Source organism: Falco cherrug, chromosome W (genome assembly GCF_023634085.1).
Source record: "Falco cherrug isolate bFalChe1 chromosome W, bFalChe1.pri, whole genome shotgun sequence".
In the NCBI taxonomy this organism is placed as follows: Eukaryota; Metazoa; Chordata; class Aves; order Falconiformes; family Falconidae; genus Falco; species Falco cherrug.
Window position 1 is genome coordinate 6,182,637 of NC_073719.1, and position 18,874 is coordinate 6,201,510.

Consider the following 18,874-nt stretch of genomic DNA (forward strand, 5'->3'; position numbering starts at 1 on the left):
GAAACAGCAAGGGCCACTTTTTATAAAGAGTCAATATATTTAAAAGCTATTTATTTTTAAAAGGGTTTAACCCTCTCTGTAACACCAGTATTTAGCAGCCTGCATACCAAGGATCCAAGGACTCAGCTGCATAACCTTAACTCAGACTGCTGAGAGAGTACTGTGAGAGTCTGTAGAGGTAAAGGTGATATTGTAGACAGATGTAGGGTCGTTATGTTGGGGACTGTTAGTAGCGCAAAGAGTCAAGAGGGGAAAACACCAGCATGGTGTGTATGTATGGTACACACCTTCCTAGTCAGTATTTAAATGAACGCATATTTCAAGAAAAAAATACTCATTTTCCGGAATTTTTTATATACTTTCATTGTAATTGAAAAGCAATGCTGAAGTGACTTGGCTTACCACCTCTGATGATGTTTCTGTGTGTTCAGAAGCAACGTGTTCTTGAAGAGATGTTTCTGTATAACCCATCTTTCCACAGTAAGGACAAGTAAAGGACTGTGGCTGCTCTACAGAGAAAGCTTCTCCACCATAATACAAATCTGGAAAAAGATGTTATTTTATGAGGGATTATTTTCAAGCAGCATTATTATATTTATATAACCTCTTTATATATACACCTATGTGCACGTAATCACTGTCAAATTAATCCATTATTTAATCAAAATAAACATATTAATTCTGCACAAAGTGCATATGCCAATATTATAAAGTTGTTCCATGACTCAACTTCCAAAAGAATAGACAGACTACACAATTTTCACTAGCAAACAACATAACTTTCTAATATTCAGGAAGAGCAAAGTCTGATGGTGCTGCCAAACCATCACTTTTCCCTCCACCCTTGTTTTTACTATAGGTGAGCTTGTACTACATATAAGATCACTGTAGATGTACTGTGCTCTCACAGCCTTACTTGCAGCAAATTTATATTAAATATTATAATTTTAAAAGCCTCAGTGACACCAGCACACAATATGTTGATATTGGTGCCATAGCCGTTAACTAACAATATGGGGAAATTTTAGTGAAGCAAAAGGAGGTGTTACATACCAGTTTCAATACTTCAACACTTCTTGACTACTGAAGTAGCAGCCTCCCTTAAGCTACTGATTTAGCAATTAACATGAGACAAACTGATCATGAAGATTTAACAAACCATGCTAAATTCATACTAAATTGCATCACTCCAGGAAATTTTTCCTTCACTGCTTACAGAGGAAGAGCACTAAGACGATGCTTAGGCTCAGAATGTTCTCTAAAGGGGACTTGATGGCATACTAAATTAGATTTCGAGCCTAAGAGTATTTGGAAACTATAGTGTTTCCTAAAGGAAATGGCTTTAGGATGTTTGACAATCTCAATGGGGAAGTAAAAGAACAATTTTGCTTCATCAACCACAGAGCTAGCATATTCTTCCCTCTAGTTGCAAACCTCCTGGCACTCATTCAGAAATACACTAGCATTCCTTCGACAAAACCAGTATTTCAAGAAGCTGATTCAGAACTCAATGTAACAATTTGCCCTTGTAGACAGAGGAGACATATTACTTTAAGAAAGTACACAGAAACCAGAGTAATTTTAATAACACTTATTTTCATAAAGTACAACTTAATTTCAATTTAATATGCATAAACTAAAAATGTTAATATTATACAAGTAATATGCTGATTTCACACTAATATTTGAACTAAAAAGTTAAAGAAAATTAATGCTGACAATCTTTTTTCCCTCCCTTTTTTTTTTCTTGAGGTGGTACTTTAACAGTGATCAATAAGCTTCATTAATCAGAACAGTATTACTCTTAAAGCTACTGCATCTTCCGTTTTGCTTCACATTTTCTAGCTATAAAGATTCTGTGTTTTTTAGTTTCTGCTAAAGCAAAGTCTGGAAAAAGTTGCCAATTGCTTCCATATAGCACATCAATATTTCAACCTTTTTGAAATATCTCAGAGTATAGTAATAGCAAGAAACAGCACAATCTCTGGTTTTCTTCATACAAATTCATCAGTTTCTCAGTGTTCAGCTACAGAGCTAAGTAGTGCTTGCTGGGCTAACTACTTGAGAATCAGAAACACTCTGCTGGACATTCTGTTGTTGATACCACATACCAAAGCCATGAACACACTGAGGTGATGATGCAGATTACAAAGGATTTGATTTGATGCCCAGCTGTCAACGTCTAACACTGCCAACACAGCTGTCACTAACTGACTTAGCAAGACATGCATGACTAAATGGATCATCATCTAATAGTTTAAGACTGGTAAAGCCTCAAGCTGAATTCTAGTCAATTTATCCAGACCTCAGACTTGGCATTTTAAAGCTTAACTTCATGTACACAGTTCATGTTTTCGCAAAAGGTAGCTGGAGGGTTTTGATCTTGTACCCTATAAGCACCTGAGCTGAATTTACACTGGGGATGTGAACAGAAGTAACACAATATAAGCTCTTAATACAATTTTCCAGGAAAATCATATTACTTTCTTTGCCTAGTCTAACCCCTTGAAAATGGCAGGGATAGTGAGGAAATAACATGCTTCCACATAATACAAATCAAGCATCCTAACAGCTTCAAATATAGAGTTTGTGGCTCACTGTCAACAATTCTTTTTCAGGAACATGGAAACTGGAAAGTCTGCTCTGAACTTCTATGCTGCTCTAGCAAAAAGTATAATTTCTATAGACTACTAGACATGCACATCCCTATTCTTAAAGTAGACCTATTGCAATGCTTTCTGTCCTTTGCTATGACAGCATACCAATGTTTGTGCCCATTCAGCATTTTAAACCATGTCTAACAAGTATCTTTTCCCAGCATCACTCTAGGAACTGAAAAACAATACAACTGTCATCATTCATAATTCCACCTTCCTCATTCAGAAGAAATACTAGATTGTGCATTGACTTACGGTACTAGTGAGCCAACTAGGCTCATAAACACAAACATGGGTGAAGCTGGAAATCACTAGGTGCTGCTTATTCATTTCCAAGTCTCACATGAGTTCCTATACTGATCAAAGTCTCTGGAAATTCAAGGCCATGACGTCCTGGTTTCATCTGGAACGGAGTTAACTTTTTTCTTAGTAGCTAGTACAGTGCTATACTTTAGCTCTGATGTGAGAACAATGTTGGTAACACACTGATATTTTTAGTTGTTGCTGGGTAATGTTTATACTAAGTTAAGGACTTTTCGGTTTCTTGGGCCTTGCCAGCCAGAGTGCTGGAGGGGCACAAGAAACTGGGAGGGGACACAGCCAGGTCAGCTGACCTGAACCAGCCAAAGAGGTATTCCATACCATAGGACTTCATGCTTGGTATATAAATTTGGGGTGTTAGCTGGGGCCCGGAGATCGTTGCTCAGGGACTGGCTGGGCATCGGTCAGCAGGTGGTGCTGTGCATCACTTGTTTTCCTTTCTCCCTTTTCCTTTGGGTTTTATCCTTTTCCCCCCCTTTCCATTGTAACTTATTATTATTGTTATTTATATTATTGATGTTCTTTCTTTTTTATTCTGTTTAAGAACAACTGAATAATTTCTCTCAAGCCCCAAGTTTTACATTCCTTTCCAATTCTCCTCCCCGCCCCTCCGGGTGGGGGGGGGAGCAAGCAAGCAGCTGCGTGGTACATGGTTGCTGGCTGGGGTTAAACCATGACACACAACTAAAGCTCCTCCAGCAACCTGTCATTAGTATATATTTCACAGCATTTTAAAGCTCCTATGCACTGTAGTAATTGACCTTGGCTGGCCACCAAGTACCCACCAAGCCACTCACTCTCCTCCTCTTCAACAGGACATGGGGAGGAAATAAGATGAAAAAGCTTGTGAGTTGAGATAAAGATGGGAGATTGCTTACCAGTTATTGTCATGGGTGAAACAGACTCTTACACGGGGAAAATAATTTATTGCCAATTAAAAATAGAGTAGGATGGTAAGGAATAAAGACAAAACTAAAAACCCATCCCCCCCCGCCACCCTCCTCCTCCTCCTCTTCCTAGGCTCAACTTCATTCATAGTTCTTGTACCTCCTTCCCCCAAAGCAGTGCAGGGTGATGGGGGGTCGCAGTCAGTTTGTAACACTTCATCTCTGCCACTAATACCTCCTCATGCTCTTCCCCTGCTCCAGTGTAGGGTCCCTCCCACAGGATTCAGTCCTTCACAAACTGCTCCAACATGGGTCCTTTTCCATAGGGTACAGTCCTTCAGGAACAGACTGCTCCAGCACAGATTCTCCATGGGCCACAGATCCTGCCAGAGAAACCTGTTCCTACATAGGCTCTTCACTGGCTGCAGTTCCTGCCAGGAGCCTGCTCCAGTGTGTGGTCCTCCACAGGCTGCAGTGTGGTATCTGCTCTGATGTGGTCCTCCATGGACTGCAGGGGAACCTCTGCTCCAGAGCCTGGAGTACCTTGTCCCCCTCCTTCTTCACCAACCTTGGTGTCTGCAGGGTTGTTTCTCTCACATTGTTCTCACTCCTCTCTCCCAACCGCTGCACAGTGTTTTTTACCCTTTCTTAAACATGTTATCACAGAGACACCACTGACACTGCTGATTAGCTCAGCTTTGGCCAGTGGTGAGTCTGTCTTGGAGCCAGCTGCACTGACTCTTACAGAGTTATACAACTGCACAGTAATTTCATTAGATGTCCCAAGCTATTCCTGACACCTAGGAGAATCTACTTGGTTCACTGCCCCATCACAACCCATAACTTTAACAAGGTTTCAAGCACAGATTACCAGTACAGTCTCTCCACTTTCTATACAGAGACAATGCTGCCTACTGGTTAGCATGCTGAATGGAAGCAGAGATACTTAGGTCCTTCCCTTAGGTCCATCTTCATCACCAACTACAGATGAATCTTGAACATATCATCTCTATGACATATCTTCCCCCCCATGTTTAAAGGGGGTGGGGTGGGTGGGTGGTACTGGCCTCCTCTGAGCTTTCAGTTTTGCAATAAAATATATATATATATAGTCTCCTGCCTCCCTCTTTACCACAAAATAAAGTGTTCACCATCTTGCCTACTGTCCACTCCCCAACTCCATCAACTAATAACCACCACAATGAGCTTATTCCCATTAAAACAGTCTCCACACACGCACAACCTTACATATTTTATTCAAATCTGACTGCAAGCAACAATTCTCATTTTTGTCAATAGAAAGGTATTCTAGTAGTCACACATCTACCTCCGTTAAGTCTTCAGTCTTCCACTCTGTTTTTACTTCAGGTGTTTTCCTCCCAGTGTTCTTTATTCTTATGTTTCCCACCCATACTTCCATAGACAGCAAGTGACATCTCTGTCCAGTTCCATCTTTTTTTCCATTTAGTTTTATACTGCTGATGTTTCCCTTCAGGATGTTTTCTTTTAACCTTCTTGTACATCTTTGGTTAATTATTTTTAGTTTCACTAGAACAACTAACCTGACAACTCTGAAACAAATTTAGACTAACTGCAGCATTAATTATATTTTTTCATTATCTACTAAATACCTCTATGTTCCTCTAAATCACATTACCTCCTTATTTATACAACACCCTTAAAAAACTTACTACACTTTCTCTATGCATCCAATTTTTAACCACACTGTACATACTTTCTTATATTACAATCCTGTATGGAATGTAAGGTAAGGCATAAGTATTTCCAGAATGAAGTCATAAACCTTCCTAAAGCCTAAGCAGAAAGACATTTATAAACATTCTTTATTTTAAATTGGTGCATAAATCAACAAGGTGAACTGTACTTTGGCTTTCTCTGCCATTAGCCCTTGTTGCAGTTCAGAATACAGTGACGTGCTTTCCTCTCATGCTGTTCCAGGTTTAATAAAACAAAAAGTCTTGTTGAAGGGCTGAGCTTCAGCATTTTCTTCTTTTACTATCACCAATTCTAAGGGAACAGTGTTCAAGTATAAGCTACATGAAAACACTAGAAGAATATTTTAAATTCTTCTGACAAACTACAGAAACATCTCCTATACTCCATAGAAACCAAACAATTTGTAAGTGGTCCTAAAAACATTTCAGATCAGCCCCCGTCCCTACTTCACTGCAAAGTTTCTTCCACCTTCCTGGCTTGTTTGTTCATAAAGACTTAGAATAGAATCGAATAGATTATTTCAGTTGGAAAGGACCTACAATCATCATGTAGTCCAACTGCCTGACTACTTCAGGGCTGACCAAATGTTACAGCATGTTATTAAGGACATTGTCCAAATGCCTCTTAAACACTGACAGGCATAGGGCATCAACCACCTCTCTAGGAAGCCTGTTCCAGTGTTTGACCACACTCTCAGCAAAGAAATGTTTCCTAAAGTCAAGACTGAACCTCCCCTGGCACAGCTTTGAACCATTCCCATGCATGCTAACACTGGACCCCAGGGAAAAGAGATCAGCACCTCCCTCTTCACTTCCCCTCCTCAGGAAGCTGTAGGGAACAATGAGGTTGCCCCTCAGCCTCCTTTTCTCCAAAGTCCTTAGCTGCTCCTCATAGGACGTGCCTTCCAGCCTTTTCACCAGCTTTGTTGCCCTCCTCTGGATGCATTCAAGGACCTTCACATCCTTCTTAAATTGTGGAGCCCAGAACTGCACGCAGAACTCAAGGTGAGGTCGCACCAATGCTGAATACAGCAAGATTACAGCCGAGTACAGCAGGATAATCACCTCCTTTGACCTGCTGGTTATGCTGTGTTTAACGTACCCCACAATGCGGTTTGCTCTCTTGGCTGCCAGGGCACGCTGCTGATTCATATTGAGCCTCCTGTCAACCAGCACCTCCACATCCCTTTCTGCAGGGTCACTCTCCAGCCATTCCTCTCCCAACTTGTGCCCAGCATTACTCTGTCCCAGGCACAGAATTGGACATGTGTTCTTGTGAAATTTCTTCCCATTAATCATAGCCCAATGCTCCAATCTATCTAGATCCCTCTGCAAGGCCTCTTGTCCCTCAAGAGAATCAACAGCACCCCCCAGTTCAGTATCATCAGCAAACTTGCTAATGCTGCATTCAACTCCTGCATCCAGATAGTTGATAAAAATATTAAACAGAACTGGCCCTAGAATTAAGCCCTGAGGAACACCGCTGGTGACCAGTCACCAGCCAGATGTAGCCCCATTCACTACAACCCTTTGAGCCCTGCCGTTCAGCCAGTTCTTCACCCAGCGCATGCTCATCCCACAGTTGGAAAACTCGTCCAGAAGGATGCTGTGAGGGGCAGTATCAAAAGCTTCACTAAAATCCAGAAGAACTACATCCACCGCCTTTCCTTCATCCACTAGGCAGGTGACCTTAACGTAGAAGGATATCAGATTCTTGAAACGGGACTTTCCCTTTGTGAACCCATGTTGACTGTGCTTGATGATTGCATTGTTCTTTAAATACCTTTCAGTAGTACTCAGTATAATTTTCTGCATAATTTTTCCAGGTACTGAGGTTAGACCAACAGGTCTGTAGTTCCCTGGGTCTTCCCTCATGCCCTTCTTGTAGATTGGAATAACATTGGCCAAGGTCTATCAGTATTATTAAAGACCGAGGGGGGGGGGGGGGGGGGGGGGGGGAAAGCACGCATTGAATGCCTCTGCCTTTTCTTCATCCTTATTTGTCAGGTGACCGTCTTCAACAAGTATCGGTCCAATGTTTTCTTTAGACCGCCTCTTGCTATTAACATACTTGAAAAAGCCTTTTTTTGTTGTTTGAAGCAACACTGGCCATTTTAAACTCCAGTTGAGCTTTGACCTTTCATGTCTTCTCCCTGCATATATGAACCACAGCTCTGTAATCTTCCTGCAAAGCCTGACCTCACTTCCAGAGATCATACAATTTCTTTTTCCTCTTGAGCTCTACGAGGAGTTCCCTGTTTAGCCAAGCTGATCTTCTGCCCTGCCTGCTTGACTTTCTACACAGTGGAATTGCCTGCTCCCGTGCTTCTAAAAGGTGGCTCTTAAAGACTGAGCAGCACTTGTGGGCTCCTAAGCCCTCAAAAGCAGATTTCCTGGGGACACTGCTCCCTGAATAGCTCAAAGTTTGCTCTCCTGAAGTCCAGGGTGGCAACTCTGCTGTCCTTTTTTCTCATTACACTGAAAATTTTAAACTCAACCATTTTGCAGTCACTGTGGCCAAGACAGCCACCTACCATCACATCCCCCACGAGTCCTTCTCTGTACATAAATAACAAGTCTAGGAGGGCATCTTTCCTAATTGGTCACTGAGTACCTGTGACAAGTTCTCTCCTATAAACTTCAAGAATTTTCAAGACCTGCTCATCACAGCAGTATGGTATTCCCAGTTGATGTCTGGGAAGTTGAAGTCTCCCATAAGAAGAGCTATGATCCAGAGATTTCTCCTAATTGCTTATAGAGTAACTCACCAGTGCCAATATCTTGGCTGGGCGATCAATAGTAGACACCCACAGCAACATCTGTTTTGTTTTCCTTCCCCCTAATCCTTACCTAGAGGTTCTCAACCACATCATCACTAACTGAAAGGGCTGTATATTCAAGCCTCTCCTCTACATATATAGTGTGACACCTCCACCTCACCTGCCCCGCCTATTCCTCCTGAACAGCCTGTAGCCCTGTCCATTCCAATACTCCAATTGTGGAACTCATTCCACCAAGTCTCACTAATACCAATGCCTTCCGGTTCACCCTGTTTGTTCTTCCTCCTGGCACAAAGCAGATCCAGGACCTGCCTCCATAACAGCCACGCTAAGTTGGTTTCTATGCATCAGAAATGACAGAGTACAGCTCCATTGATCAATCCCCCTCTCAGACTCTCGAATACTCCTCAGTCTACTCACCTCCTCCTGCTGCTCGGCCACCAAGCAGAGCAGTTCCTCAGTCTGGTCATACACCCCCCAGTCTTGCTTGCAATCACTTTCTACCTCTAGGAATATCCCTTCACATATCCCACTGCCAGAAACCTGGACAATTGCATGTTTGAACAGGAGCTCTGTCTCTGTGGATGCGCTGGTTTTACTAGGTGCTAGAAGCTCAGGAGAAGCAGAGGACACTGCTTTTTGCCACGTGCCTGCCTGCTGGGAATACATATGCTCCTGGGTTGCAATCAGCTGGGCCAATTATTTTCACCTGCTTAAGTCTCCAGCAGTGCAGGCTCCACCCCTTGCTGTCTCTTGCAATCAGCTGTCTGGGGTCAGTTGTTCAGGGAATACCCCCCGTTCAACTTGTCCACTTATAATTTTAAAAACCCCATGAGGGGTACATCAGCAACACACTCTAATCCAAAGGTGTGTTTAGAGTCTTTCAAAGAAAAATATTGAGGTTTCCAAGAAACAAAATGTTTTCTAGATGCACAGAACATTCACATGATTAGTCACTTTAACTTTTAAAAGTCCTTCCCACCAATACAATGGGAAAATTTATTGCAACATTCAAACTTTTAACACTGATTGTTAACTTATGGCTTCGTAGCAAGCATACGTCAGTCCTCTTTTCCCTATGAATCACGTACACTTAATGTTTATGATGATGCTGCCATTTAACCTTATATGTAACATGCAAGAATAACTGTCATCAGGGGACAAATAAATCTGAACCATACATCTCAAATAGTGACCAGAAAATTGAATTAATATAGATTGTTGCACAAATATTTTTACCTCATGAATAAGCAAAAAAGTGAAGCCCAAGAAGAAATATCTAGAAACTTAAATTATATGATTTTCAAAATTATATTTGTATATTTAGAATTGTCCTTCCAAACTCTAGATTCTCAGAGCACAGATTTCAAAGTCATTACAAGGCAGGCTTAGGGAAAGCAGGTACTTGAGAATTACATGTGAATGAGAATTCTCTGCTCAGAGAGCTCTGAGAAAGCAACTGTATATTGGCATATTCAGCTGTTCTGAGCTTTAAATGCATATAGGAAGGAGCATAATGTGTATATTCAATTTTTTTACCTTTTTGATTAAAAAAAAAAAGAGCGCTGAAAAACTTCAAAACTAACATAGTTTGAATCACTGCAAACAGTTTTTAATAAAAATTACCCATGCAGGCTTAAAACAGGTATAAAAAGAAATAAGCATCCAACGTCAAAAACATCTTAATGCAAAGATCTGCTATGGAAATACCTCCTGAATGACAACACTGGTGTTATAAATATGACACAATAGAAACAACTCAGGGAAAACGGCAAATAAGACTATTACTTCCTAGCCCTTGCCATTAGTCTTCCACAGTCAGTACAGCCTACCACCCCTGCTGCATTAACATCCCCCGATGTAACTAGAAAACAGCATTTTCCCCAAACTCTCGCCACTATTTCTCTTCTTCACCATGGTACTTTCTGGTACAACATATTGAGGGAAGGGGGCAGGGGTGTGCATGTAGTTTTGTTGCACCTTTTGTAGTGGAAGTTAACTTAGGAGTAATCCTTTTTGTCAGATAGATATCTAACAGTCTGATAATTTGCTGTGTGCCAAAACACTTAATCCAAAAGAGTAAAGCTGATTTCAGATGCTAGAACCAAAGAGAAAACAAGCTTTTTATCACAGAGACAGGAACTTGCTATTATTTTCAGCATGCTATTTGGGGAAAAAAGTTCCTAAAGCAGTGAAACAAAAATACAAGTTTTTAACCACTGCAAACAGCTCTAATATGAATTAAATTATTACTTACCAAAATCTACTCTTGTTAGTATGCACTGCATTGGATGGTCAGTTGTATGCCTTGTTGTTGTTGCACCACTTTCATAACAAGTCGCACACAAATCGTAATCATAGCAAATTAAACACTTGTATCTGCGACCTCGAAAATTTCCTTTTAAACATGCATCACAACTGACACCTGTGAACAAAGATAATTGCTTGAAAACAATAATTTCACATTGTTTTAATGATCTAGATTTGTTGCTATTGCCCCCCAACAACAAATGGAATTCAGCCGAGAAGCTTTTATGCAGCTGATGCACAATAACATTCAATTTTAAGCATATTTATATCTTTAAAAAGGCAATAATCATCCAAAGTGAAAGTCAAACTCAAAGTAAAAAAAACCCAAGCCAAACAGTCAAGCACTCAAAATTATAATTGGTTAGGCTATAATTTCTTTTTAACCACTTCCCCCCCCCCCCCCCCCGGCCTTTGGAAGCTTGGTTCAAAACACTCTCAAGGTTAAATAGTACAGTGGTTGATCTGAAAGTTTTGTGAAAACGAGCAAAGAAAAAGGCCACAGCAGACCATCCCAGAAGCTGCACAAGAACACACACCACCACCACATAACACCATCCCTTACTGGCTTTTGTGTTTATTTTTATACTTTCTAATAGTTCAATTCTGAAGAATACCACAACCATTTTTCACAACATATACATATCTGGGAGCAGAAATTTGGATATTCTATTTTGAAGTACAGAACAACTTTAAATACATCTTAATTTTATGTTGCATCAGCTCTTCAGCTTCTTCCTTTTGGAAGTTCAATCTTTGCATGTAAATCAGTCACACTGCCTGTATCAGGAAAAGGCTTCATTATCTTCTGAAGGTTTTTAGATTTTTCTCTGTGTCATTTCAGCTCTCTGCTGTTAATTTAGATAAAGACAAAAGAAGCATCGTCATCTTTTCATCTGTCAAGGCCCACAACTTCTTTCACTAGCAGTAGTAAATTAAGGGCCTTCATGAAAATAACTAGCGTGTACATACAACACATGCGATATTTTGATTGAAGTCCTCTTTCAGGATCAATTTAAACAAGCTTTTCATAGTTCAGTGCAAATGCAAAATATGTTATAGAAACAAATTATTGGAAGAAAGCACTGACATTGACTCCAAGAGGATCAGTAGAGGAAGATCAACAAGGTCTCAAAAACTGCAAATATCCCAATGATCATTTCCTAACTATAAATTCTACAATCAGATAAAAATTTAGTATTAACACAAATCACCACTACTACTTGCAACATCAGGTTCAGAAGACAAAATTAAATTACATAGAGAATTATCTCAACATCTCTCCATGCTAGTATTTCTTCACTCTGAATTACTATGTTTTCATTTTGATAACCTGACAGCAGATGGCATAACACACTACTTTCATATCCTTTAATGTAACAGGAGAGGAAAGCGTCAAGAAAAAAAAAAAAAAAAGCCATATAAGTTCAACTGTTCTTTTTAACCTATAACTGTGTTAATTAACATTTTAGAAGTTTGGCTCTCTGCCCCTTAAAAAAACCCACAAAACAAAGCCACACACACACAGAAAGATAACAATGCTAAATTGAACTGGATGCATCCATATTAATCTCAAGTTTTGATGAAAAACACACACTCATTAAGGGTTCCATTATAAGCAGGGAACAAAGAAAGTCGTTGTGAAAAGAATTCAGATTCTTCACAAAGTTCTGATTTACATGACATGTTAGTGACTTTTAAAAAGCTTTTAAAATTAATTCCTATTCAATGGAAACTGTTCTCATGCATCTTCTCCAGAATGACCTTATGGAAACGATGACAGAAGAGAAATAATCCAGTTTATTTAAAAATAAAGTTTTTGATACATTTTACATTAAAGAACAAAGACTTTTTCAGTTTTTCTAGTATCAATTATCAATACAAAAAACCCACGTGCAGACTGATAAAGAGGCCCAAATAATGACATTTATACCAGTGTAGCCTCTCCTCACAATCAGAATAACTAGGCCTACCAGGTCTAGTTAAAAAACTTGTTGCTGATGGACAAAAATGTGCTAGCTTTTTAATGCAACAGTATTACACTAAAGGGTAGCATTGAGCTAAAAACCTAAAGATTCTCAATACATTATACCTTTTAATGATCAAACCTCACTCCTAAAGGCATTGTCAGCAGTATTCCTTTCTTAGTAATATCAATAAATTTCTACAGGTAAGCATTTTGAATTTATGGACAAGTCAAGAGATGCATAACAGTCCCATGAATAAAAATTAATAATAATTAAAAAAAGGTGCTTTCCTTTAACACATTGGACTCACTATTCTGGTATGTCAAGTTAACCACATTTTTCACCTCTATCATGGCTGAAAATTTCAAAGAAGAAGTTATCACACAAGCATTTTATGTGCAACATGCTTAATACTATCATATTAATTATATATATAGTTCCATATTTATTTTCATCTTCCCAATCAAATATAACTTATTCTTATACTATAACATTTGGTTAATCCCCAATAAAAGCAAACAGAAGAGAGAAATATTTATTAAGATCAACATCTAACCTAACATCAAGAAAAGGAAACTAGTACTAGAATAATATTAGGGTTCAAATGCCACCTCACATTGGGATTATTTTTTAAACCTACAAACAAAACTCGGGTGTGAAATCTAATAAGATAACCTGAACATCCAAATCAAAAAAATTAGTAGCCTTGAATAAACAGAAATAACTTGTTTTCTCTCTGAACAGTAAAAGACTTTTCCATTTTGCTTCCCTAAATACTATGGACAATCAAGATAATATTAGGAATGGGTAAAAATAACATTGAAAATTTCACATTCAACTCTCACAGGATATGCAAGACTTCAGGCTTATCAAAAGACCTCAGGAATAGCATTTCGAGGATATCAGTCCAAGACAAAGTTTTAAATAACTTGCTTCCTTTGTCAGTCTTATCCAAGACTAGCTCTATCCTGTTTCAGTATTTCATAGGAAAAGCACAGAAATATTGAATTCCACTTAACTAGCGGACAAAGTAAAAACAACACTTCGACGTAAATATAAAACAGTTAAAGATAACACATCCGTTTAAAGCAGCACTCTTTACTTGAAGACATTAAGCTCCAATTACTTCCTACTCAGAATGTATACCTAAGAAAAATAAGATTTTAATTAGAATAAATAACAGTTACAAAGTAAGGAGTAATACCTCATCCCCTTACAATCAAATTAAAAGACATAGTTTATGGTCACCAAGGTGAGCAGCACCAGTGCTGGCATGATCTGCAGTGGCTCACTGAAGTACTGAGGCCTGAACAACAGGCCCTGAGCCAAAGCTGACCTCTAGATGAGCCCACCAAGTGAATGTTATATATATATTTAGTATCCAATCATTAGCAAAATATGCATGATCATTAGTGAAAGATGTAGCTTAGAATATAATCACTAGCAAAGATATAGCGCATCCTTCCTTGCTTAGATGTAGGTAGTCAAGGCTACGAAACCAGATATATGGCCTTGTTTGCAAACCAGTGGTTAAAATCAAGTAGATAAGGGAAACTCCCTTGGTTCCTCCCTGAGCCCTGGGCCAGGCTTTGGTGGGATCCAAGAGGAGAGTGAAACCAGATGTTTCCGCATCTGAAATTAGGTGAGCTTGTTTATTCAACAGCATAAAAGCTAGACACTCTTACAGTGACTTTAGAAATCTCCCAATTGCTGGGAAAGGTTCTCCAAATCCTTGCTGTAACTAGGGCTCCCCAGCAACTGTGGATCTGGATGATGGTAAAGTATTAGGGCAATTAGCGATGTATCTTTCTTAACTGCTATAGTCTGTCATATGCAATAATGACTAGGTACACTACCTTGTTTTATTCTTGCTGTATTATTTCACTTACTATTCTATTGCTTTAAACATATGTAAGTAAAGACAAACTCGCTTCTTTAATTAGGCTTCTACATCCTTTGTACTGACCCAGTCTATTGGTAAAACAGTCACTCTAGCATTGGGGGGGGATCTGAACTAGGGAAATGTCAGGGGAGTGAAGAGACCCACCAGGAGCCAGCAATAGCAGCTGATGAAACCTGAGCTATGCCAGGAGTAATAGCAGCCAAGCCCCCAGGCTGCCCCCATATGTATAATAGAGGCCCCTAGGAAACACTAGTGACCAGGGCAGGGAAACAGGGTGTGGCATAGCAGTTTGCACAGAAGGGTGCTGTAACTCTGCTGGCCACGCCAGGGAGCAATGGTATCTAGCTGGCAGAAGGCCATATCCTCTCTAAACTCTGCACCTGCCACAACTTCCCAGACAGCACCGTGTTTTCCATCGCAGCTCTACGCAGGTATCAGACTGCAGGGTGTGCACTACTCTTATGACAGTACCAGAGAGCAGTAGTGAGCACAGCTGTGGGAGGTGCACCCAGGTAGAAGAACTCCTCTGCTTAATGGCAGAGCTCTGGGAGGAGGCAAGTAGGTTGAGAAGTATCAGGGAGTCTGAGGAGATAAGCTACTGGAACTGCACCTTACCTTCCCCAGGACAGATGATACAGAGTTCCCTGTCCTCTTTCCACCCAGCACATTGCAGTGACTTAAGGGATAGAAGGCAATGGTGACAAGTTCCTGCCTGGTGCAGCAGGCATGTCTCCTCTGTGACTACCTTTACCTTCCCAGGTGCCCCTGCATAATAAGTATAAGGCTATGCAAGTGGAACCGAACAATTACAAGGATGAGGGTTCATCTAGCATGGAGGTGTCACCAAGGTTAAGTCAGCCTATGCACCATGTCAAAACCAATTCCATAAAAAAAGATGAGTCACTGTCATAGGAGAGCCTCTTTTGAGAGGAACAGAAAGCCTAATTTCTTAGGGAAGTCTGCTGTCTCCCTGGGGCCCAGGTTAAAGGTGTGATGAGAAAACTTCCTACCCTGGTACAGCCCTCATTATTATCCGTTAATGCTTTTTCATGTAGGTAGTGTCAAAGTGGCAATAGGAGATCCAAAGACAATCAAAAGAAACTTCTGGGCCTTGGGACAACTGGTTATGGGATCAGTAGCAAAAGTACATTTATTTTTTTTCCCCCCTCTATCCTTCTAGTTGCAGGGAATAATGCTGGGAGAAACAGAAAGGCCCAGCTGATCAATATCTGGCTCCAAGCATGGTATCACCAGCAGAATTTTGCTGGTTTTTATCATGGGTTGATCTATATGACACCAGACCTGCTGGCAATGGATGAAGTATACCTTTCTCAAAGGGGGGAAAAGGATCTTTGCACAAGAGTTAGAAGAGCTCATTGAGAGCACCTTAAACTAGATTTTATGGGGGAAAGGCATAAAACAAGGTTCACTAGAGATAAGCCATGGAGCAGCATGCCAATATTTGAGGGACAGTGGGCTAGTGAGATCATTCAGCCTGCTCCCTGATGTGCTGAGTACACTGGAGCACATTTGAAATGTCCTTATACTAATACACACAGCACCCTAATCATATCAGTAGCAGATGGAGATCCCCATGGCAGAAAAGACACAAGGGTTATTGATGCAATAGAAACCACAGAAGTACCTGAGTGGTCACATTGGGCTTCTCCCCCTAAAAAGGTGGCAGGGCCAATAGCCCAACCAAATTGCATATACACCAATGCATGCAGCATGGGCAACAAACAGGAGGAGTTGAAAGCCACTGTGAAGCTAGAAAACTATGATGAAGTTGCAATTGCAGAAACATGGTGGGATGACTTGCATGACTGGAGTGTTGCAATGGATGGCTATAAGCTCTTTAGAAGAGATAGGCAAGGAAGGAGAGGCAATGGGGTAGCCCTCTATTTAGGGAGAGTTTTGACTGTCTAGAGCTTGACAATGGTGATGAAAGGGTTGAGTGTTTATGAGTAAGAATCAGGGGAAAGGCCAACAAGGCAGATATCATGGTGGGAGTCTGTTATAAATCACCCAACCAGGATAAAGAGGCAGATGAAATATTCTATAAGCAGCTGGGAGAAGTCTTATGATTTCTAACCCTTGTTCTTATGGGGGACTTCAACTTACCAGATGTCCGCTGGAAATACAATACAGTGGAAGGGAAACAGTCTAGGAGGTTCCTGGAGTGTGTGGAAGATAACTTCCTGACACAGCTGATAAGTGAGCCAAGTAGGGGAGATGCCCCGCTGGATCTGTTTTTTTTGTGAACAGAGAAGGACCTGTGGGTGATATGATTGTTAGAGGCTGTCTTGGGCATAGTGATCGTGAAATTGCTGGTTTTGATTCTCAGAAAAGGAGAGAGCTTAGCAGAACTGCTACCTTGGACTTCAAGGGCAGACTTTGGCCTGTTTAGGACCCTAGCTGATAGAGTCCCTTGGGAGGCAGTCTGAAGGATAAAGGAGTCCAGGAAGGCTGAACACTGTTGAAGAAGGAAATCTCAAAGGTGCAGGAGCAGGCCCTCCCCACATGCCAGAGACCTGCTGGCAGGGAAGACTACCAGCCTGGCTGAACAGAGAGCTCTGGCTGGAACTAAGGGGGGGGGGGAAAAAAAAAAAAAAAAAAAAAAAAAAAAAAAAGAGAACTTATGACCTTTGGAAGAAGGGGCAGGCAGCTCAGGAGGACTATAGGAAATTGTAAGGTTACACAGGGAGAAAATTAGAAAGGCTAAAGCCCAATTAGAACTTCATGTGGCTACTGCCATAAAAGATACCAAAAAAAAAAATACATTCCTACAAATACATTAGCAACATAAGGAGGGCTAAGGAGAAACTCCATTCTTTATTAGATGCAGGGGGTATAGTGACAAAGGATGAGGAAAAGGCTGAAGTACTTAATGTTGCCTTTGCCTCGGTCTTTAACAGTAACAGCAGTTGTTCTCAGGGCACCCAGTCCCCTGAGCTGGAATACAGAATGAAGCACCCAAAACCCAAGGGGGAAACTGTTAGCAAACTGCTACATCACTTCTTAGACACACGCAAGTCTATGGGGCTGGATCAGATCCACCCAAGGGTACTGAGGGAGCTGGTAAAAGTGCTCACTGAGCCACTCTCTATCATTTCATATCAACACTCCTGGCTAACCAGGGAGGTCCCAGAAGACTAGAGGTTAGCTAATGTGATACCCATCTACAAGAAGGGCAAAAAGGAGGATCCAGGGAACTACAGGCCTGCCAGTCTGACCTTGGTGCCAGGGAAGGTTATGGAGCAGATCATCTTGAGTGCCATCACGCAGCATGTACAGGACAACCAGGTGATCAGGCCCAGTCAGCATGGGTTTATGAAAGGCACATCCTGCTTGACAAACCTGATCTTCTATGACGAGGTGACTCACCTAGTGGATGAGGGAAAGGCTGTGGATGTTGCTTACCTGGATTTTAGTAAAGCCTTTGACACAGTCTCCCATAGCATTTTCCTGGAGAAACTGGCTGCTCATGGCTTGGACAGGTGTACTCTTCACAGAGTAAACTGGGCCTGGCCATCCAGCCAGTTTAAGAGTTACATCCAGCTGGTGACCAGTCACAAGTGGTGTTCCCTGGACTTAGTATTGGGTCCAGTTCTGTTCGATAACTTTATTGACAATCTAGATGAGGGGATTGAGTGCACCCTCAGTAAGTTTGCAGATGACACCAAGTTGGGTGGGAGTGTTGATCTACTTGAGGATAGGAAGGCTCTGCAGAGGAGCCTGGACAGCCTGGACCAATGGGCCAAGGCCAATTGTATGAGGTTCAACAAGGAGAAGTGCCAGGTCCTGCACTTGGCTCATAATTCCATGCAATGCTACAGGCTTGGGGATGAGTGGCTAGAAAGCTGCCTGGTGGAAAAGGACCTGGGGCTGCTGGTTGACAACTGGCTGAACATGAGCCAGCAGTGTGGCCAAGTAGGCCAATAGCATCCTGGCTTGTATCTAAAACAGCGTGGCCAGCAAGACTAGGGAAGTGATCATCCCGCTGTACTCAGCATGGACGCCAGCAAGGCCACACCTCCAGTACTGTGTTCAGTTTTGGGCCCCTAACTTCAAGGGAGATGTAGAGGATGGAGTGTGTCCAGAAAAGGGCAATGAAGCTGGTGAAGTGTCTGGAGCACAAGTCTTATGAGGAGCAGTTGAGGGAACTGGGGTTTAGTCTTGAGAAAAGGAGGCTCAGGGGGGACTTTATTGCTCTCTACCTGAAAGGAGGTTGTAGACAGGTGGGGGTCAGTCTCTTCTCCCAAGTAGCAAGCGGGGTGATTGAGTCACCATCCCTGGAGGTATTTAAAAGACTT

The 18,874-nt window shown here is 41.2% G+C and overlaps 2 protein-coding genes across 4 annotated transcripts in view; both read right to left on the reverse strand.

Annotated features, from left to right (window-relative positions):
- The window catches only part of LOC129734467 (E3 ubiquitin-protein ligase KCMF1-like), a 52,760-nt gene that overhangs the window by 15,210 nt on the left and 18,676 nt on the right, over positions 1 to 18,874 (reverse strand). Inside the window, exons 2-3 of one of the 3 annotated variants that reach the window (XM_055698019.1) lie at positions 10,639 to 10,806; positions 406 to 542 (exon numbers count right to left, since the gene is read on the reverse strand). In XM_055698019.1, the coding sequence (XP_055553994.1) occupies positions 406 to 542; positions 10,639 to 10,806 (305 nt within the window). Of the gene's footprint in view, positions 1 to 402; positions 543 to 10,638; positions 10,807 to 18,874 lie in introns of all 3 variants that reach the window. The other 2 variants (XM_055698018.1, XM_055698020.1) reach the window with 2 other exon arrangements.
- Positions 5,898 to 7,515, reverse strand: LOC129734474 (uncharacterized). Its single transcript, XM_055698033.1, has one exon. It carries the CDS (start codon positions 6,898 to 6,900, stop codon positions 6,190 to 6,192), a length of 711 nt encoding a protein of 236 aa, XP_055554008.1. The 5' UTR covers positions 6,901 to 7,515; the 3' UTR covers positions 5,898 to 6,189.